This window comes from Diuraphis noxia, unplaced genomic scaffold (genome assembly GCF_037042655.1).
Source record: "Diuraphis noxia isolate RWA-SAM2 unplaced genomic scaffold, SU_Dnox_SAM2 contig0002, whole genome shotgun sequence".
Lineage (NCBI taxonomy): Eukaryota > Metazoa > Arthropoda > Insecta > Hemiptera > Aphididae > Diuraphis > Diuraphis noxia.
The window spans coordinates 82071282-82095020 of NW_028301712.1; the positions used below are offsets into that span (position 1 = coordinate 82071282).

The window sequence follows — 23739 nt, forward strand, 5'->3', positions numbered from 1 at the left end:
TTAATATTATTATATAATAATAATTAATTAATCCTGACCATGACGCCCCTACAGTAAACTGGATGCCGCCTGCTATGAGTGTAAGTATGATTGCGCGTACGTCAGTTGAGTACACAGATTTATAATTTAAAAACAAAATAAGAGAATAATAGATAATATAAGAATAAAAGTACAATGTTTATTGTTTATGATGGTACTATAAAAACATTTTTATATTTAGGTATGTATAAATATATTTATATGAATATGTCTTTGGCTCGTACGCATAATAAATCTTTTTAATATCTGTGCTACTATCTACGTTTAATAATTGGATAATATTCTTTTTATACTCGTTTCCCGCCAATATTGACAGCATATATTAATCGTGTTAAACTGATAACGTTAGTCAATACAAATTGTTGTTTTTTATAAGATGATGTTGAGGTAGAGGTCCGCGAGATGGTTAAACTTATAGGTAATAGCCAGTAGGCCGTAGCATTGATCAATTTGATCATAAATAATATAATATTCGACAGGTTAAACATTTTAAAACGTTTTCGTTATTATTGTTTTGATTTGGTTTTTTACGAACTGCAATCAAAATTGCTTTAAAATATAGTAAACATTAATAATCAATTGACATGATGTGTCTTACCAATACATCATACATTGTTAATTGTACATATTATGCAATTTCGAACAGTGATTTTGTGTTTTGGCATTAGTAAAATAAAAAAATGAATAATTTTGAACACGATAATCCCGGCCTGAGCATATTTCAGGGCTCTGATTTGGCCAGTATTCAGGTGAACAATAACTTCCAAGATGACAATGAAGATCATTTGGATGTACAGAGACTTGATCAAGAGGTACAGTAATTGTTTTAAATTAAATGCGCTCAGTGCCCACCATCTTTCTAATTTCCACAAGCTTTTGTATCCATGTTTAAACTACTCATATATTTTGTAAAATTATTACACTTTTTTAAAACAAAATAACTGCTTACATTACTTTTAGTTTTAATTCTGCAAAATACTGTCATAGATCAAACACATTTTGTGTTTTAAAAATCAGTTTATCCTCATCAAATTATCAAAAGTAATATTATGTTAAAGTTTATAACAAATATTCAAATTTCAAATGCTTATGCCTTAGAAATCAACTTAATACGGGAATATCGAATTAGACTAGTAAACATTTTTAAATATACTACCTACCTACCAAATGGCTTATAAAAATTTTAATATGTATTATAACACCAAAACATTCCTCAAATATAATAGGTACTATATATACCTCATTTGTATATAAAAAAAAAAAAAAATACTTGAATATTTTCAAAACAGTAATGTGTAGTTATATCTAAAGTCTCCACTATTTATGTTACATAGTAGTAACTATAAAATATGGTCTTATATAACATGTGTATTATAACAGTGTTATATAAATATAAAACAAGAGTATAAGAGGAGATTTTTATGTTTAATTAGATTTAAAAAACCTAGTTATACCGAGTATAATTTAATGTATTAAAAAAAAAAAAACAATGTTTATATAATATAATTTACTTTACCAATGACTTGGTCGCTGGTACCATCACAAAGAACAAAGATTAATACAATGTTACTTTGAAACATGTAGCTGGCCAAAAGAATAGTATTATACATTTTGTAAAGTAATTAAAAATAGTTATTTTAATGGATGGCAGGATTCCGTGATAATACAGGACAGATGTGAAATGACACATGCGTTTGGATTTGGGATGCATGTTTATTAGGTATAATATTAAGTAATAACTTACAAATACTGTAATGATGTGAATCACCATTACAATTTATTTTTTAAATAATTAATTAATTTTTATAAATTTTAAAATGCAACAATGGTAAAATTATAGTATGTTGTACATTTTAATGATTAGCTGCTTAAACAATTAAAATTTTTAATATGGTTTCAGCTAAAAATAGAATTGGATGAAGTTTTTAATGAAAGTGGAGCTAACATGAGTGTTATTAGTTCAAGCCATTGTAGTGATGCTTCTGAAGAAGGTAATTAAATTTGTATGTGTAATAGTTGTTGTTGATGTTCTGTTTACATATATTTTGTTACTTGGCAACCGCATGTAATATATTATTCTATACTTTAATTAAAATTTATATTTATTGCATTATAAATAATATATTTCAGAGCTTGAAAGTGATGAAAGTCACTCTAGATCTATTCACAAACCAAAGAGAAAAAAAGGATCAATTCTTTCTAACCCAGCCTTTCAACATTTGCAACATTATATGAATACAAACTTTCAACCTGATTTCCATAGAGATGGTGATATAACAAATAACAATCACTTAATTTAATGATACACTGATAATTTATTTATTTGTAATTTTTAGGCTCATATCCATCACCCATACCACAATATAATCCCCAAGTTAAAAGTGATAAAAATATCACTTCTAATGATGCTGCACAAAATATTAGCAAGCAGTATGTTTATGAAGGTAACATGGTTTAAATATTTCTCAAAGATATAAGAAAAATATACCTACTACTAATTTCAATCCACTTAGTCCAATGTCCAATACTCTTATTACAATATTGCATATACCTAGAACATCAATTAATTATTGTTTCACAAAGTGCAATAATAATGTCTTATTAATGAGCTGAAATTAAGTTATCACAATGTTAATTGAATGTGATAATTATCGGATTCACATAATATGTAGACTTAAATTATATTTTAAGTTTTTAAACATAATTTCTGAAATTCAATGGTTATTTTAAATATTTTGTATTATAGTATATTTAAATGTGTATAGTATTTTTGTTTTAGTTGAAATCCAACCATTCATTACTATAATATATATATTTTTAAATAACTATAGTATATTATAGAATACTGTTAGTCTTAAAGATGTTTTATATTAAAATTTTTTTTTTTTAATGGGAACCCGCGGCAACATAGACCATTGGGTGTGGGGTGGTTATTTTTGTAGATTTGTTTGTAGATTTTTAAGTGGGTAGGGTTGTAACACGTGTTTGTGTATGTGTGGCAAGGATATGTTGCTAAAAATCCCGGGTGGTCACCCATCCGGGAGCTAGCAACTGCAGCCGGTACATACACTCAGTGCGTTCCTACAGATTGAGCAAACGACCGCGCCTCACCAAGCTACTTATATTAAAATGTTGGGTGTTGTTACTGATACATTTCTAAGGTTAGGTTAGGTTAGGAGCTTTGTTAAGAATTCATAGGCATAATCAGGAGGGACAGTGGCATAACTAGCAGCAAGAAACTAGTAGCAAACACTTTTATATGCTTCACTTTCTTCAATAAGCACAATGGGTGGGTACCACTTACTTATAACTTCCTCATAAATAATTCTAAAAATAATTATTATATTAGCAGTTTTATGACATAAAAATTCACAAATAACGTATTTTTTCCTGATAACTGTTTAAAGATAAATAAAAAGTAAATACACACTAACACAAATTTTTTTATTAAATTATATAAATATTTTGTGGTAGCAAAATGATACTTTACGATCCCGTAACAATTTTTGGAGTCATGACCGCTACCTCTAGTTACGCCACTGAAGAGGAGGCTGTAAGAGCCCTTTATCTGTTTAACCTTATCTTAGTTTAAAATATCAATTACCAGATTTGTACTGTTGATACAATTTTAGCGATGAGGGGGTGAGGCAGATAAGTTTTTCTAACTAATAAGTAAAGAAAAAAATAATTTCTGTTGAAACTCATCGAAAGTCTTAAATTTACCTATTTTTTTTTTTTTTATCAAATATTCTATTGTTTGAAACAGTATACAATTTATCTTATACAAGAATCATGAAAAAATAATTTTGAAAATCAGTACATTACTAACTTTACTCAAGAATTAGATAAATCTTAGACATAAAAGTAAAATATCAAATATTAGATATTATTTAATTACAATTTTTATCATTTTCTCATTTTTTAGGAATGTCAAATGAAGCTAATTATGAAACGCTGCAAGCTCTGTATGAAATGAGGCGTAATGAAGTAAATAGATTAGAAAAAGAATTATCTGAATTTAAAATGCAAGCAGAAGCAGAAATTGATAATCTCCGTAAAAATTTGTTAATCAAAGAATCTGAAGGTCAAAGGACAGTCATGGAGTATCAGCGTCAATGTGGTAATAATTTGTAAATACAGTTAAAACTCTTTATAACAAAACTCGTTACAACGAAAAACTCTATATTACGTAAATAACATTAAATAAACTTATAATGATAGGTTTGATTTAAAACCTATTAATTACTCTCTATTACGAAAACTCTCAATTAACGAAAGAAATCGTGGTAAAAAACATGGTCCCTTCAGATTCTTTATAGAGAGTTTTCACTGTAATAGTTATAGAAACAATCATTATAGCTATTTTAATAATTATAGATAAAATCTTATTTAGTAAATAACAGTAATGCTTAATGTGAGGGTAACAATTATTATTTATTATCCTATAAGAATAATTTATTGCATTTTAAGATATTTATATAACCTAATATATATATATTATATATAGTCATATAGACAATACATAAAAAATTATTTTGCATGTAATTTTTAAATTGTAGGTATAGATTTGATATTTACTGGTATTTTTATGTATTATAATATACAAACTTTCTCTGGTGAATGGTAGATGTTAACTGTACTACAAAATTGAGTAGGTGATAAATCATTGCATAAAAAAAAACGATTCTAAATTTGCTCTGACTTTAAATGTTCATAATGTGGCTTGGCATGGTGCATTGACTGCTACCAATCGCGGAATGCAACTGGGAGTAAGTAACGACCACAGCTACTAGCTCCCGGATGGGCGACCATTCGGGTTCATAGTAGTTAAAAACCTTGCCACACATTCTCGTGTGCTACCTACCATAACAACCATAAAACAACCTACCATACCAAAACCTTACCCCTACCACAATTTATATCCCCAACAGCTACTGGCCTTAATCGCCGTGCTTAAGATCAATTTAAAAAAAAAAATGTTCATAATGTTCTGAAAAAAGTTATAAAGGTACTTATGACAAGAAAAATTGGAAAATACTGATAGGCCTTTTTTAATAATTTTAACTTATAATTTTGATATTTGGTCATTAGGACAAGGTATTTGATTTTTTGGAGAGTAGGGAATTGGAAGACCGTAGATCAAATTTTTAAGTTTAAAATAATGCGATTTAGGGTTTTCTAAAGTTGTACAGTTACCGACTAACGATAATATTATAAACCACAAGATCGTATTAGTATATCTAGAGAAATGAATGGTATAAATGTTTTGGATGTAATAGTTTGTCTGGAGCTGTGAAATGGTTATAAAACAAATTGATAAATTTACTTAACAGTTTCTATAATACAATTATTTGATAGTCTTTCTGTAAATTAAATATTATTTATTTTACATTTAAATTAAAAATGGATGTTCTAAATAAATATTTTTACTTTTTAAAAGAATTCTACAGAGTAATCCATTTAAGTGTTATGTTTTACTTTTTTGAATAACATGCAATTTATTATAATTTTATATATATTTTTTTTTTTAAAGTTTAAAACAACAACGATAATATTTTGATTTTAAAGCCAAATTTCACCAATTTAAAAATAATAATAAATAATTGGTTTGAAAATGTTTGTTAGTCAAGATATTTATTTTGTTTCATACTAAATAATATAATATTTTTATTTTGCTTAGAGAATCTTAAAGAAAATATTGAACATTTGGAAAATCAAAATTTAACATTAAAACTTGATTTAGAAACAAAAGATACAATAAATTCCAAGGTAAGTTATTTAAAAATGCATTATATGTTTGTATTCATACTTATAGTTATTTAATATTGATTATAGCAAGCTAAAGAGCTGGAAACAATTCGAATTAATATGAAAGCTCTGGAAGAACAACTTACTAACCTCTCACGTAATAATGGTTCAAGGCAATATGATACAAACGTGGACTGTATTGTAAATGATTTGAAAAAAAAACATAACCAAGAAGTAGTTAATTTACAGAATCAATACAAAAGTGTTATAGAACAAATACGTTTTAAAGTATAAAATTGGTTGCAAGGTCAAAAATTTAATATTTTATTTAGCATCATATTTTTTATAGGATCGTCATTGTACTTTGTTAACAAACGAGCTAAAGAAACTGCAACAAGAACACCATCGTATTATATCAGAAAATAATGATTTGATTTCTAATCTAAAAAAAGAGTTGAATGCAGCACAACAAAATAAACTACCGATTTCCAATAACTATGATCACATTTTAAATTTAAACAGTCAACTTATTGAATGTTCCAAACAAAATCAACAACTAAATAATACATTACAAAAGCTAACAGTAAGTAAAAATAAGTTTTTAAATAATAACTAATGATTCAAATTTTACTTTTCAGTTTTTGTGTTTAGGTTGAAAATGAGAAACTTCATACTAATTTGAATGATTCACGGGTTTGCAATGACTTGCATAATATTAATGATGGAAGTAAATTAGAAGAAGATTATCAGAAAAGTTTAGATTTATTACAAAAACAAAGAGATGAAGTAAAAAATTTAACAGAAGTGTTAAATGTTAAAAATAGAAGTATTGCTGAATTGGAAAAGAAAGAAATAACATATCAACATTGTATACGTAAAATACAGGTATTAGTACATTGAATATTATGGTTACCTAATATCTTATTTAAAATTAAAATATATGTATATTATCTATACATTATTATAATAACCTATTTATATAAATTATTATGTTTCAGTTAGAATTAGAGAAATATTCTCGTGATAAAAGTCAAATTGGTGAACATTCTAATAATTGTGAAACACTTCGAAATGCTTTAGAATTGCAACTTGAAGATACTATGTGTAAGCTAATTCGAACAGAAGAAATGGCTACACTTTCAAAACAAACAATTGAAAATGATAATCCAATAAACAATAATTCAATTGAAGAATATATGCATTACCATCAATCATCATTGGAAAATATTTCAAAACAAAAGGACGAGGAAATAGAAAAACTTAAGTATGTTTCAGAGTTAAATAAATAATAGTTAGAAAATAATATTCATTGTAATGTTAAAAATTTGAAATTATAGAAATCGAATGGAAGAATATGTAAAGGAAATTGATGAACTAAAACAGCTTTATGTTAAAGTATGTTCAGAGAAAGAAAATTGTTTAAATGAAAAAGACAAATTAGAAAAACGTTTTGATGAATTATCTTCTCAATTTGAAACACTAAATAAACAATATGATACCATAGTGAAAGGTATGTATTAATTGTTATTTGAATTACATAGGAATTTAAAATGTTATATTTTTGTAGAAAAAGAAGAATTGGCTATCAAATTAATTGGTATGAAGAAAGAAATGAATGTTGATCAAGATTCTTTTCAAAAACAATCAGTAAGCTTTTAAATAATTATTTTTATCAAATAGAAAATATTGAATTTAATCAAATGGTTTTTTTTTACAAGTTAATAAAAGAAATTGAAGATTTAAAAAATGAATTATTGATGCATAAACGTCAAAAAGAGATGATTGCTAAATTAAAAATTGATTTAATCCAATCTAAAGAAAGAGTATTGTCCTTGGAACAACGATTACAATCAGAGTGTGATTCTAAAGTGGCTACTTATATTGAACAGTTAGAAAATTTAAAAAAACAGTATGAGGAAAAGGTAACAAAATATAATAATTAATTTATGCTTTACTAGTATTTAAATGTAAAAGTTGTATACATGTTGTAAAACATTTAGGTTGATGAATTAAAACAAGCAAAAGATATCATTTGTAAGTTGACCAATTCTGATCTACAAATGTCTTCTGATGTAAACAGTGATGAAAAAACTTTAAAGTCAAAATTATTAGATTATGAAAATTCACTGTCTAATATAGAAAGGAAACATAAACTAGCGATGAATGAAATGACATTTAAATACAAAAATGAATTAGATGAGTTAGAGATGATTTACAATAAAAAATTCAGTACGTACAAAATCAAAAAATTACTATGAAATTAAAATAAAATTTTTTTAAATATATTATCACTGTTTAGATGAAGAAAAAGTTGCTTATGGTAAAATAATTGAAGAGCTTAAGGCAAAACATAAGATGGAGATAGAAAAATTGAACACTGTTGCAAAACAAAATGCAGATGACTATGCAAACCAGGAAATGATACAAATCTTGGCTCATCATAAAGAACAGTTTGAAAAAGCTAGAGAGATTGTTACATTAAAAAACAACCTAGTGAGAATACATTTGCTTAATGTTTATATTTTACTTATATGTTTTCTAAACAATTCAATATGCTTTATGAAATAGATCAAAGAACTTGAAATGAAATTAGAAAATGCCAAAATGGAAATTTCAAATAAAACTTGTCAGTTTGAGCAATTCAAAGAAATGCATTCTAGTTCAACAAATATGAATCAGCTGAAACAACAAATTGAAGAGGAAAGGTCAAAATTTGCACAAATAATGACCAATTGGTCCCAAGAGGTGACTCAAATTATAATAATATACGAAAGTGAAATAGAAATATTAGTATATTATTATTATTATTAATTAACTGTCAACAGTGATGTATTTGTAATTTTTTTCTATAGTATACGCTCAGCCTTTAGATGTATTTTGTGAGGGGGGTTTTACTTCATATCGAAAAAAAATGTCCAAACTAACCTAAAATTAACTTATAATGTTGATGTGGATTATACCCCTTGAAAGTAATTAATAACTTTTAGTTTTTATTAATTTTGAAGATATACGTTTGTACACCTGCGTATCTTTAGTAATTATACAAGGTATACATTAAATCAGCAAACTGTTGCTAAGGTACGCTTTATACTCACATATACCCTCCAATACACTACTGATCGTCAACAACATAGGCCATTGAGTGGTTATTCTTAGGCTTTTTTTTCTTATTGCGGGGGTTATTGTAGATTGGCATCACATGTACGTTTTGAGAATTGTTTAAGAACCCAAGTGGTCAACCATTCAGGAAATAGATACAGTGGGTGGTGCATACTTTCAATCACATTATATGACTGATTGCAGTAACTGCCCAATGCCAAGCCACAATTTGTAGTATTATATTTATACTTAATATATTTGAATCATATTTGGGATAATTCTGTCAATTATTATATTATTTTATGTCTTAATTAGATGCGTCAAATGAAAGATAAATTATCTACAACAGTGTCTGAGTGGGAAAAATTACAGGCAAAATACGCAAAAGTGAAACATGCTGCATTGGGTTACAAACATGCCAACCAAAAACAACATATAGTTTACAATGAATTATTGGTAAACTGTGTTCGTTTCCTAGATGAACTCAAAACTAAAACTGATGAGTTGTTGACACACAGAGAAAATGAAATCCAACAAGCACTTGAGGAATTTGAAAATGATTGCAAACAAAGACGATTAGCGTTTAGTAATCTTAATAAATTATCAAGTTTTAACACTAGTTAATAATTTGTGAAAACAATCATTCTGTATTAATAATTTTATGTTTTTTATTTACTAACCTTTACATTATTTTTTTAATTTAACATTTTTATAATTATTTTCATTAATCATAAAATGTAATGAATTTATTTTTACTTTTATAAATAAAATGCAATTTTAATGTTTTTTAAGCACACTTGCCAACTTCAGCAATATCTAATAATAATAATAAATATTAGGTTACAAGTGTACTTTTTCATTGAATGGTCATGCCGGCCATAGTTATGACGTGTTTAATTTGAATTCAATGATCAATGTAAAATCATTGCATACAAAAAACTTTTCAGATCAAAGACTTGTCACTTTTTAAGTATTATTTTTAAGAATATACTTATATTACTTACAAGTATAAAGTAAGTACTAAATTTATAGTTAATATTTCTATTAGTGGTATATTATGCATGACTAATTGTTGCCTATTTTTTATATTAAAATAGATCTTTAATCGTTGTAATATTTCGTTATAAGTTGATTGAGCATATACCATAGTGATTAGTTTCATGATATAAATATTAAAAAGTATAAAATTAAATATTTTGAAAATTTCACTTTGTTAAGATAAAAATGCCATAATGAATATTTCAAGTATCTATAGTTTCCTATGAATCATTATTTCACGAAAACTAACGAAGAAAAGGTTAGTTAGGTTAAAACTTAAAACCTATGGTAGAACTATACCCTACCTAAGTGTAGAAAAACATTTTATAATTACATAAAAGAGGTGGTGAACATTGTTTAGATCTAGTGCCAAATTTTTTCAATCAAAAGCTTGACAATTTTTCATGTGCCCAAACATTGTAAATACTAAATAGAACACAATAAATATAGTAACATAATCAATTTTACATAGAAATATTATAATTTTTAAAATGTTTATGATTAGTTTCTTCGAACTTTTTACAAGCAACAATTTATGATTAGCATAACTTTTCAAAATTTAAATTTTTCACATGCCATTGAAATTTGACAAATGTGCCACTTTTAGCACGCGTGCCGTGTGTTCGCCACTCCTGTTATATAATAATATTATATATGATAATTGATAATCCACCTCACCACTTACCAACAATTTAATAAGGTTTTAATTTTGACATTTAGATACATAATTTAAATTAACTCTGAATTTAAAATGTATAATAATATGTACAATAAAGCAATACTTAACCACAATGCATAAATACATATAGTAGGTAACTACACCTACACATCCACCCCTGAGTACTATTCGCTATCTCTGTATCGAATATTGCATTGTTAGATTAGTAGGTAGTTACTTAATTGTAATTATTAAATAAAAATTAAATTGAGTATTCTGACGTCTTTTGTATAATATATGTTGAATGACTGTTCGACACCATCCGAACCGTCGGTAGGAAATCTAAACATCTTAAGTAATATTTTGTTATAACTACTACGGCTTTTCATATGCAGTTTATATAAGAACAGCTACATTCAGGAATAGTTAGGAATACGTAAGTATGCGATGGACATTTTAAAATGCATAATAAAATAATAATTTATGTTGTGTACGTTAGATTGCTGCGACAAAAAATATGTATGATATAATAATATTTCAATGTTTGATGAAATTATTACCATTACGGGGACATCAAACTCGCTTGCGTTACTTTGTCTTACTAACACACAGTGTTGAGACTTATCTAGATAAATAGTTGCATTTTATCTAAATAATTATCTAATAAGATAAAAAATTCATTCATCTAGATAAATTCATATCTATACAAAAAAAAATAATACACATTTTGATTGTCAATTTATTTTTATAATAACTAGCCAACACTTTAAATTTGAATTGTCGAATCGTCTCGGTAAAAAAAAAAAAAATATGTTCTTAATAATGTTATTTATTATACAGGTATCATATTTTATTATTGATATTTTCGTTAGGGGCACGGTGATCAAATATACCTACATTCCATTGTTACGAGTTGTGTCAAATATGTAGTTTTTCTTTATATTTATACTTAATTAAAAAAATGTTTTTTTTTTTCAGTTATACCTTAGTTATTTATTAATAATAATGTCTACTGCTGACATTAATTTACTCATATAGCCGGTGTTTATAAAATAATATTTAATAGTACTAAGTACAGTAAGTAGTATCATTGTATCAAAGGTGTACTCTTAAAATGTTTTGGATTTCAATGTGTTAAAAAATTTATCTTTTTTTTTTATCTAGATACATATGAATTGTGTTATCTTTTATCTTTATTTAGATACATTTTTGTCCTGTTATATTTATCTTTATCTAGATAAAAAAGTACTTATCTAATCCCAACACTGCTAACACATATAATAGTAGGTATTATGGTAAATTTTATAAAAATGTTCATCGGTCGGCGACTACGGCCCGAGGATGTTCCTGATATCATTCTGGGGCCGGAGCAGGAGCTCCTCCCAGATGACAGGTCAAGGAGAAGGCGGATAGAGGCATTGGCGGATAATCAGAGGATAGCGTTTGGCATGATGGTGGAGACAATACTATTGGGCTAAAGGAGGAAGCAGAGCGCTCCAGACAGGCGGGTGGACAGTTAGGGTAAACTTTATTATATTTTGTGGGCCGAAGGCCAGTTTTTCAGGGTGGGTAGAGGCCCCCGCGTATGTAAAATAACTACGATAATTGACGGCGAATAAACGATACGGGACCGGGTGGCAGTATTGTGCTAAACATTTCCCACCCGTTCCTGGTTTTTTGAACGGAAAAAAAAAAGTATATCAAAATGTACTTCCAGGCTGGACGAATGAAGTATATATGTGCCTTCGTAAAATATTACATAATAATTTAAATTCTCATAATACACTTATAAACGAGCGGCCAGCAATGACGAGTCGTTTGGGAAATTCCACAATTACTTTTATTTTTTTTTGACTCGTGGCACATTTACCGACAGCCGATGGTAAACTACGAGTAACTCATTAAAATTAATAATGATTATTATGCTTTACGATCAACGTATCCCATACGACTCGTAAAGCATAACAATTGACGAATAATCGCCGAATACACGAGTCGTGTGGGACTGTGTGAGCAGCTTTATTATTGCCTTTATAGTCTGTCCTAGGTTTTCTATGACATCTTGGTCGTCGTGGCCTCAATGCGAGCGGTGATCCATTATGAAGAAAAGCAAAAATTACCTCATATTCGAAAAATCGAATTCGATACACAATATATACAATCTCAAACAATATACTGCCAAGGGCATGGGACAAGGTATACTCAACACTAAATGAAATTAAAAAATAAATTCTATCCACACTTGGCCCTCTCCACCGGACTTCTTTAGGAAGATGGAAACCACAATAAGTAAAATGCGCATAGGACACACGTCCCTAACACGCTATTTTTTTTTTTTATACCCATATGCGCCAGTCGAGGTACACTCTCCTATCAATCAAACCCATTGTATCCGAATGCCATTTCTATGAAACGGACGTTTGTGGGGCTGGGGTATCAAATATCATGTCGGAACTCGGAAGTTCTCCCATACAGATACCATAAGTCACATGATGATCTTTTTAATTAAAATAATAGTTTATAATCTGTTCTTATTTATTTAATATGCAAATACTGTGTCCTTGGAAATTGTTAACCTTAAGCTCTGTGTATGCCAATGGCCATAGACGCCGAGGCTTATTTATTTAAATGATAAAAAAAAAAAAAATTAATAAACAATATAATATCATTAATATAGAAAAAATAATATTTTTCTTACAGATTTTATTCTACAGATGCTTAATAATAATATATTTATTGATATTTAATACAGATATATGAAGATTATAGGTATTTTAATTTTGCGTAATTTTCTTTACATATCTTTTTATGCAATAGAAATATTATTTATTATTTTTAAAAACGGGACAATTTGACTTCTCGGAAGTACTAAGCTTAACGGGACATATCTATACTTTTGAAATACGGTATACTTTACAGTATGTTATGAGACGTCTGCCACTCTTCTCAAAATACTTGTACAAGCGCATAATTGAAATGTGAATTTTGGAAAATGTTAATGGTGGTACGAAGGTCTCATGAAAATTGTAAATCTCAAGCTAACATTGTTTATGCTCTACTTTGATCACTCAGGACACGTTCGATTACATATTTTTGCTATGCCGTCCGGCATTGCCCGTGGAACTAGTTTATGATGATGATGCGTGGATTACGGTGGAATCGGTGGATTGTGGAGGTACGCGAGGTACCTACGTATACCACGTAAACGTAAGTATATAGATTTTTACTCTAAAGTTTCAAAGTTTTACAAAGTTTATCGTTTTACTTAATCCAAACTATAGCGGATTGCATGGATACAATGTGCTATAAATTGGTTTTTGATATACCTAGCTGGCTCGTCCTGGAAAAAAGGATCATTTAATCCAAAATAGGTGTATGTTGGTGTATTTCGGTTTATATAATTAGCCCAGTAAAGTTCCGGTTGTAATACACCATGATGACAGGGTGTAAGATTCCAGAAACCTTGGAGGTAGTATACTCAACAATTTCCCAAAGCTTCATCGCGATCGGACTTACTTAAGTTTTTTTATGATATATTGAAGATATAGCAGCGGTCTTCCGTGCAATAAATAACGTCAAATGGTTTTAATATGAAAGCTAGCTGAATCTCGCCGCTAAATTTTAAAACAATTTATGAGTGACTTATGTTTTTGTAATTGCGGTACATTGTTTTAAATTATATCCAACCATTATTATAATATATTGAAATAAACCGTTTCCCGCTAATTATAATAATGCTCGTCGATTTATGCCATCTTAATCTCTTTAAAGATTTTTAACATGGTCGTTTTTTATGATTTTGATCAAATATAAAATACATGTTAACACGGGTCTTATTATTTTTTTACTGATGGAACTATTACCTATAGTTGAATTTTGTCAAACAAAAAAATTTGAAACCGGTAAATATATATTATAATATATAAATATACATCAAAATTACCACTATTAATATTCACAGTTAGACAAAGTCTTTTATACTTACTGAATTTCGTATAAAGATTTTGGTTTTAATAAATGATAATAATTATATTAATTTGTGGTTGTACTTATTATACAGTACACACAATACGTATATGGTATATGTGTTGATTAAGATACGGATACAGTGTATAAATTAAGTATAACACACATACCAGGAAATGTCTAGCTATCATAGTTTAGGTTACGCGATGATTAGACTTGATCAGTCAGTCAGGACTTCTTATTTAATATTTTAGTATTTTACAGAGATTTTATTCATTATGTTGTAAAAAAAAAAAATTGTAAATACATAGTTTTTATTATTAGTACGCCACTACGCAATCAATTAAAAAAAATATGTTAAAAATTCTTATCAAAAATAAATAAATTTGTAAACAAATGATCATAGGAATATACTTACGCAACCGGGCCTGTCCTTAATGCCGATCCTGGATACGCCTTTACACATTATTATACCATTCAATGTCCGTCGGTCAGCTGGTTAGGCAATGCCTTAGTTTTATGTAATCAGTGTAAGTAGGATTATCTAAGTTTTTAAAAATTGTATAAAATATTGAAGTAACCCGGTCTCTATATCTCAGAAAAACGATGGCAAATAAATAATTAAAAACCATTTACGATAATTATACACAAGTAGGACATATGCGTACACTGAGGAGTACCATTAGCAGGTCATCCGATATTTTTCTTCTTCGAGGAAAATCTATGAATTATATTTAATGTGTTTTTGTAAATAAGTAACCATGACAATAAAAACTTTATGAAATTTGGCATCGCTATCAATAATCGAAAAACAATTGTATCCAGCGCAAAAACATATATTTTTTAAGTTAAAAAATTGAGCATCACCTATAACCAGTGCTCGACTTGGGGGAGGGGGTGAAGGGGGGGATGGAGTACCCCAACTAATTATTCAGAAATTTCAGCATACCCCTACTTTTATTTTAAAGGGGAACGCATGGGTCGCTAAATCATGCCATCATTTTCATCATTCTGAATTTTTAATTTTTATCAAAATGTACGTGATAAGTCATAATATATATAAATAAATAGTTTTGTGTTGTTTTGTTTCAATTGTTTTTGAGTTTGTTATATTTTATTTTATAAGTTAAAAATATAATATAAAAAATAATATTTACGTAATTTTTTTTTTTAAATTTAAATATTTATAAATATTTCCTATAAGATTTATAGAGGTGTATTAGAGGGAGTGGGGGCGTAGCCCCCACGGTTTCGTAACGTTTAACAAGTGGTGGGGACGCTCTTTTTTTAAAAGTTAACAGAGTCCCCCTACTTTAATTTTGTCAAGTTGAGCACTGCCTATAATACATAATATAGTTGCGGGTGCCGCGGTGAATTATTTTGTATAGATATATAGATCATTTCTGGGTTATTCAATAGCTAAAAAATAACGTTAACTTTTTTTTTAGTTTTACTGAAATTAGAAAGTGTGTAGAGACATTTAATTTACGTCTAATATTATGATTTTATTTACCTACAAGCTTGCAGGTAACGCAATACATTAGGTAAAATGGTACGTGTTAAAAAGTTAGAGATTTTATGACGTAGTCACGTATAGGTACATGTAAATGATTAATAACACAATCAAGGATATAATATATAATATGTATTTAAATACAACTGTGTAAGCATAATAATTGTTATTGTTTAAACCCTGCGATATACAATATCGAACAAACAAAGTTAAAATACAATAATAGCTTTTAGCATTGTCAAAATACTACGGATTAAATGGTAAACTTGGCTATATACTAAAATATACTATAATATAATAGTAGTGACAATAATATTGAAATCGTAATCCACAATATTTAATAATATATGTTTTTTGATGCAAGACGTGTTAATTAGTTTTTAGGTATATTCTATTATGATTATTATTAAGAGAGAATGAGGGAGGTAGGAAGAGAGAGAGAGAGAGAGAGAGAGAGAGATAGATTGAAAGAGTGAGAGAGTGTGTTATGAAAGGTTAGAAAAACTAAATTCAAGGAGTTACAATTACAATAACATTTAGACTACTGGATTAACGCAAATATCCCTAAAACAATAAAACTTAAGTGTCTATCTAAAAAAACTAGCTACCCAACTAGGTATACAATCAATAAAATCGAATAATAATTAATGGTTAATAGGTAGTTAACAGTATTAATAATAATAATAATAATAATAATTGTTATATTAATAATAATAATAATAATAATACAAATAATACAACAATAAATAATGTTTTGGTGACAAAATAATTGGTTTTCAATAATTCTATATACCATCGGATTGTTAACTGCTGGTATCAAATAACAGTGGTAGTCTGTGAGTTTTCAAATTTTATTTTCTATTCCAAACACCACAAAGGCAAGTCGATCAGAATAGTACACAAAACAAATTTGAAAAAAAAAACAAATTTACTCGATTCGTCATGATATGGTCGTATGCGGAAAAAGGATATGCTGGAATACGCGATATGCTATTCATTGATTATAATCGTCATCACTCAATTGTTAGGTTCTGATTGGGATATGTTAGATTCTCAAATATGGTTTTATTTTATTTTGTTGAAATCAAGATTAATTATAACAAAACTAATATTAATAAAATAATAACTTCTCTTACATTTCTGCGTGAATATTGTTTTTTTTTTTTTTTGTAATTAATTTAATGAGATCAAACAAAACAAATATGTATATAGGTATCTATTTATACATATTATAAAAAAAATTCTTACCCTTTTTGTGTTTCACAAAAATGTTTATTATTATATTTTTTAGCACGTGCTTAATTTACTTTAAATAGGTTTATAAATGTTTATAAATATAAAATGCATATATTATTATGTTGTACATAAACATTTAAAAAAAATAAAAAATAAATAACCATGCACTTGCGTATTTTATCAATAATTACTGTTAGGATGACAATTGCTTACGTCCAAAAATTTTATCGACCACAAACTGGTTTCTCATTAAATATTGGGAATTAAATGTTTTTTTTAAATTTTCTATGTGACTATAAAAAATTAATGTAATATCTAAAATAAAAATTCATGATTGTCTCTAATGTTTATGATAATAAACGATATTATTATTAATTTTAAATATTCTAAATTTTAAAAGTTAGATACAATTATTAAAATTTGTTAAATGTGTATTACGATTTTTAAAAGTTTCATGCTACCTATTTGCTACGATGTTTTCCAAACCAATTCTTTATGAAACTCTATTAAAATATAATATGTGCTGCAATTCGTTTATCAAACTATGGATAAAGATACCAAAGTTTAATAATTTTTGCATCCCTGACTAATTATCATATCACACTTTTTTTTTAGTTTATGACAAAAAAAAATCATTAAGCTACAAGAATACGTTACAAAAAATATTTTTAATTTACTACATTTATATCATTTAAATGAAAAATAAAATAAAACAACTTGTATTGAAGATAAAAAATGGTGTGCGCCAAGAACAATATATTGACGATAAGTTTGTATTTATTTTCACTAACCTTTTATTTGCCCGCGGTGGCATACCCTTTCACCTTTGTCCTTTTAACACAGTATACAATTTACGTACCTCATATATTGGTAAGACTTTGGTGTCTATAAACTTGTTTTAAAAAATAATATATCAAAAAGAAAACGTTTATATTAACGCAATGTTATTATGCTAATGAGTAGAGTGCATCTATAAGAGTGATATTTAAATAGCGTTTATGTTTAAAGCTTCTAAACAAAATTGAATTATTGGAAACATTATATTCATCTCTAATATAACATACGCACTAACGCCAATAAGGCCATTAAGTCATAATTTCCATAAAATATAATATTTATTATTGCTACATCTTAAAATCGTAAATATATTTATATATATATATATATATATATATAATGTATATGTATTATAAATTATAATACATTATATAATTTTGGTACTTGGCACATATTTTCACATTTTAACCAGCGAAGATGGTTTGTTTTTTATTTTTATTATTATTTTTTATTTTTTATTTTTTTTGGTTCTATAATAATTTGCTTTGTTGAACATTTTAATTAAAAACGTTGACAAGCTATGAATAAAACATTTTAAGTCGAGTAATACTATACGTAATTGATTATTGGGGACTTTGATCACCTTTAATTTATAGGAGTTTAATAATAGACCAGAAATCAATATTTCGAAGCTAACATAATTATATTATTATAGGCAACTATACAGGGCGGGGTGGTAGAACTAATGTGATAACCGATTAACATTGATGTTGTTCAAGATTGAGATTGGACGACAAAATAACCCAAATTAGGTACCAAATGGTTCGTACCTTATTTTATAAATGTATACTCAGACGGACTTAGCCATAGTTGTTCTTATAATTGGATACGTTCTAAACTATTATCCGACTCACCCTGTATATGATTACTATAGAATATTATATTATCTGTATTTTGTTTACATTTATATTTACCTATTTAATTGTTGGTATTGCTTAATCTGGCAATAAATGCAAAAATAAAAATTACCGATTCTATTGACACACAAGAACAATATTTAAATATTAGTGCCTATTTGTACCTTATTTAATACTCAATTTATTGTGTGAAATAATTTGGGACGATTTCCAAATATTAGCAACAATATGCGTGTACAGAAAAAAAAAATAACATCTTAGAAATTTACCAATAGAACACTAAATAAATATTACAATTCAAAAGAATAAATACGAACAGTTATGAGTATAACGCTAACGCGCATACTTAACTTAACTAATAATTATTATTATAATATTTTAACATAAAAACATTAACGCTAATATTAGGTTAAAAATGAAAATAACACTAAACATTGAATACTATAAATAAATAAATAATAAGTAATAACTATAAAAATAATACAAAAGATTAATTATAAGTTCATAACCTATTGAAACAGGAAATTTCACAAATTGTTATCATCATCGTTAGATAAATAAAATAATTTGTTTAATACCTTATTAGTTATTATCGATGTTCATTATCATTTTTACTTTTCCAATGCCCAAGTGTTGTATAGCAGATCTTAAAAAATAATTAATTTAACATAAGATCAATATTTTTTATTAAGTACATTTCAATATAGAATAAACTTTTTATAAAAGTAATTCGAACTTAATAGTATATTTACCTAATATTTTATAGTCAATAAAGAAAATATTTAAAATAATTAAAAACCAGCGCTCATCCGTTTAGTTTCCACTTATGGATTTTTAAATAACTACTTATGTTATTAATATTGTGTATATTATGTTGTTGTATATAAACAACATATTATAGAATACGTATACATTTATCATTTGGTGTGCAATTGTTCAATGGTGTGGTTTTATCAGGTTAAAACTTAAAAGGGATCGGTATTACAAACTTGGTGCAGAATTATATCTTATATCTATAGACTATAGTAAATATATGTATAGATTTTTTATGTACGTAAAGTAGGTGCATTGATTTTTATGTAAGATAAGTTATATACTTAAATTTTGAAAAAAGTGACATATTGAAAAAGAAGAACTTTTCCAACTGTAGACACTATTGGATGCCAACTGTATTTGAGTAAAATCTAGCATCGTATGACACAGTTAAATAAACACGTGGTTGACATTTTGGTTAAATTTCAGAAAATAACTGTATTAAAAATAAATAGCGTACAAAATTATTAAATTAAGTTAGTATTTTTAATACCAAAAAGGTTTTAATCAAGATATTTTGTTCAAAAGTCAAAGCGAGTATGGAATATCTTATAAAAACTTTTTGTTTCTGTTAGAACAGTGTTTTTAGATGCTATTAATTTTGACAGATGCGAATGCCATTAAATTGCATACCCAGGGTGCCGTTCAACTGATATAAAATGAAAAAATAATTACTTATTTTTAATGTTGATTTTATAATCATTATTATTTATAATTTAATTTTTGTTTGTAAATTATGTAAACATAATTTTTTTATGATAAATTTCAAAGAGACGATATTTAAAAAAAAGGCTTACAGATGATAATAAGTTTACCTACCTAATATTTAATAAATATTCAATACATATTATTACATGCATAGCATAGCATAACAATATTTTATTATAACCCCAATATTGTTGGTTTTTATTGATTATAATTTATTGAGGTGGCAATAAAATTGAATAAAATCATTTACTTTGGTAAAGAAAATACATGCACTGGCATTTATTTTCAAACCTAACTCTATAAGACAGCATTTTTGGCTGCCTATCGCTCTTATTTTCATAAATCGTTTGCTTACCTCTTTTCTACATTGATTTAATGAATCGGTGACTTGACAATGTGATTAGGTGATACGTAATGATAACCGGGCAAAGCTAGTCCAGCGGTCTCCATAGATATCCTGATAACAAATAAAATCATGTTTAATAAAATAAAAGTCAACACTAGATCGGCGATCAACGGACGAGATTATCAATTATCATCGTTTAGTTTATAATATTTAATTAATATGCACAATACTAGAATATATTGATAAAATTTCGAGTTTACTGACCTTTATATACGTTCAAATACAAGTTTCAATCGGTTCAAAATCAAACAATCTTTTTGCTGAACACACATGCTTAGTAATGCACTAATCAACATAACGAATAAAAAAAACCAACTTAACTTAACGATAAAACCATTTATTTAATATTATAATATAGTGTCATGCATATACTTGTTGATTTAATTTATGAGAGCTTTTATTTCATGCACATAAAATGGGCTATTCTGTAAAAGTTGATAAATGATAACTGATAATAAGAAAAAAAATCTGTAGGTAATTGTAGACTCATTAAAATTTATATTATCACAAATAATCTAAAATATATAATATATTAACAAAATTTATAATATTTACTTTTATTGTCTACAGAAGTATTAAACTATAAAACTATAACACAACATAGTATTAATACTATTGTATGATATCGGAACAATGTGAAGGCTTTAAATTTTTGAACTTAAATAATATACACATAACTATATTATATTTATAATTAGTTTAAGTGAGCATCATGTTCAGATCACAATATCACATAAATATTTCGATACAAAATGAATGATAAAATATCAAATACATTTGAATGGTTAAAAATATAGTTATATAGTTTTACAAAATTAATACGGTTTAATGAACGGTTGAGTATAAGGCACTTACCATTTCAAATATAAAATAATTAATAACAAATTAAATTAAGTAGAATTATGTATGATTAATAAAGGATTTCAATTGATAGTAAAATAATTTCAGTATAAAATTAACTAATTGCAAAAAATGACTAGTAAATATAATTTAGTAACGAATTCCTACCAACCCCTCTTCCCTATGAACACTCCATTTTCATGAATGCAATTAATGCACTGTAAAACGCAAACACAAAATAATAATAAACAATTTTTTAACAAATCGTAAAATTGGTAAGATTACCAACATTGTTAGCCTATTTTGTAACATAGTTAAATTAAGTTAAATAAAAAAGTCGCTGAGTGAAAATATGTCCAGTATGTTGTTAATGTGTCTATAAACTGATTCCGTTCCCCCCCCCTCGCCACTTTAGACTTGTGAATTGAGTACGATACGTACAAAGACTGGACGCTATATGACTTTTTTCAATTACTAAAATAAGTAAATTATATATGATTGAGGGTTTCAGTGAGATTTAGTTTTCGATATTTTCAGGGAATTTCCGTTTCAGAACCGATTATTTTGGGGACAGTTTCAGTCCTTGTTATGAAATCTACGAAAGCGGACAAGGGTATGGTTATAAGTTATAGCTTATAGCAGTACAAGGCCATAATGAAAACACGTTTGTTTTAGTATTTTCGAGCTGTCATTGTTGTCTGGTGTATTATTTTCGGACAGACTCGATAGTTTATATGGTTTTTAATTTAAGTGATTCGCAGCGGGCATCGATCAGTTCTTGATATTAGGACCGCGCAATCGTATAGGTATTTACAGTCTTTCGACGGTGGTCGTAGTTCACGGACAAAAGTTACTACCTATATTTATTGTTGCGATAAACTATATATTATTTTATAGTGAGTACTAAATGTATAATGTTATAATACATATGCCGGAAACTGTGGTCAGAAATGGGTTTGTTTGTGTATATTTTAATGATGTCATATCAGTACGGTGTGAACTTGATGCGATCGGTTTTGTGTTTGACGACGGCCGGCTGTGGCGATAGCAGTGCGGCTACCGCGGGTCCGTGGAAATGGTGCTGGACGGGTAGTATGTCAGCGGCGGTCGTGTACTGTTGTTGGTGGTGCGGGTGGGTGGTTGACAACGGGTTAGAGGTCTGGTGGACATTCGTGGCCGAGGTGGTGGTGGTGTTCGTGGTGTTGCATGTAACTAGCATGTGGTGAACAGGGAACGGATACTGGTGCGGCGGCAATACTAGCTGTTGCTGTTGATGTTGCTGCTGTTGTTGTTGTTGCTGTTGTTGTTGCTGTTGCTGTTGCTGCTGCTGTTGCTGCTGCTGGTGATGTTGTTGGTGGTGAAGGAGGTGTTGGTGGTGGTGTTGGATTTCCGATTGCAACATCGAGGCGCGCTGTATGTCCAAACTATGGTCGTGGTCGAGGAATGGCGGTGGGGGGTAGTAATAAAAAATAAAAATAAAAACAATATCGATAGAATAAAAAATAAAAATCGTTATACCATTTATGATATAATGTGTAAGTAAACATAAGAAAAACAAAACCAAGGAAATGTCATTAAGAATAATATAAAATTATGTAATTCAGGGACTGGAACCGGTTAGGTACATAGAACTTGGTTCATCAAAAAAAATAAAAATAAACTGTAGTAAATTCACTCTAATAGGTATTGAAGCTTATAACAAAAAATAGGTTCTGCTAAACGCTAATTTGCTATGTTGTATATACATTTATAAGGCGCAGACAACATTTATGAGATTGATAAAATGTAATTTTCTTAATTTTCAAAAGATTTCGGTTTCAATACCATTATATTTGGTATAGTTCCAGTCCCTGATTGAAGTATTTCAGTGACGTTCAACTAATGGTTCGGCCAGGGTACGATTTTCTGAATAATTTTTAATTTTATAGACTTTGGAGGGGCTATTATAAAATATATTATGTATATATTTTTGTTGAAATAC

At 27.7% G+C, this 23739-nt stretch overlaps 2 protein-coding genes across 4 annotated transcripts in view; one reads left to right on the forward strand and one right to left on the reverse strand.

The window, feature by feature from the left end:
* Nucleotides 1-394: 394 nt before the first annotated feature.
* On the forward strand, nucleotides 395-9677 carry LOC107172354 (uncharacterized). Of its 2 annotated transcripts, XM_089219156.1 has the most exons (18): nucleotides 719-851; nucleotides 1691-1759; nucleotides 1940-2030; nucleotides 2170-2307; nucleotides 2376-2483; nucleotides 3965-4159; nucleotides 5720-5808; nucleotides 5875-6075; nucleotides 6137-6370; nucleotides 6439-6672; nucleotides 6786-7051; nucleotides 7125-7297; nucleotides 7355-7434; nucleotides 7506-7709; nucleotides 7788-8016; nucleotides 8087-8280; nucleotides 8356-8532; nucleotides 9202-9677. In XM_089219156.1, the coding sequence occupies exons 3-18, from the start codon at nucleotides 1985-1987 to the stop codon at nucleotides 9508-9510; spliced, it is 2877 nt and encodes a 958-aa protein (XP_089075282.1). In that variant the 5' UTR covers nucleotides 719-851; nucleotides 1691-1759; nucleotides 1940-1984; the 3' UTR covers nucleotides 9511-9677. The 2 variants fall into 2 exon arrangements, with proteins under 2 accessions (XP_089075281.1, XP_089075282.1); XM_089219155.1 differs by lacking the exon at nucleotides 1691-1759 and having other exon boundaries at nucleotides 395-851.
* A 6494-nt stretch (nucleotides 9678-16171) lies between these two features.
* mub (poly(rC)-binding protein mub) overlaps nucleotides 16172-23739 on the reverse strand; it is a 46263-nt gene continuing 38695 nt past the window's right edge. Inside the window, exons 11-12 of one of the 2 annotated variants that reach the window (XM_089219164.1) lie at nucleotides 20868-20969; nucleotides 16172-19637 (exon numbers count right to left, since the gene is read on the reverse strand). In XM_089219164.1, coding sequence (XP_089075290.1) covers nucleotides 20885-20969 — 85 coding nt within the window. In that variant the 3' untranslated portion in view covers nucleotides 16172-19637; nucleotides 20868-20884. Of the gene's footprint in view, nucleotides 19638-20867; nucleotides 20970-21459; nucleotides 23183-23739 lie in introns of those variants that run through there. The other variant, XM_089219163.1, reaches the window with a different exon arrangement.

Bases quoted from the DNA above. Each gene is read 5' to 3' on its own strand.
- LOC107172354 (XM_089219155.1), top strand. From the start codon at position 720: ATGAATAATTTTGAACACGATAATCCCGGCCTGAGCATATTTCAGGGC. The intron at 2,031-2,169 runs GTAATTAAATTT...AATATATTTCAG, and splicing joins TAGTGATGCTTCTGAAGAAG to AGCTTGAAAGTGATGAAAGT. The intron at 4,160-5,719 runs GTAATAATTTGT...TATTTTGCTTAG, and splicing joins GGAGTATCAGCGTCAATGTG to AGAATCTTAAAGAAAATATT.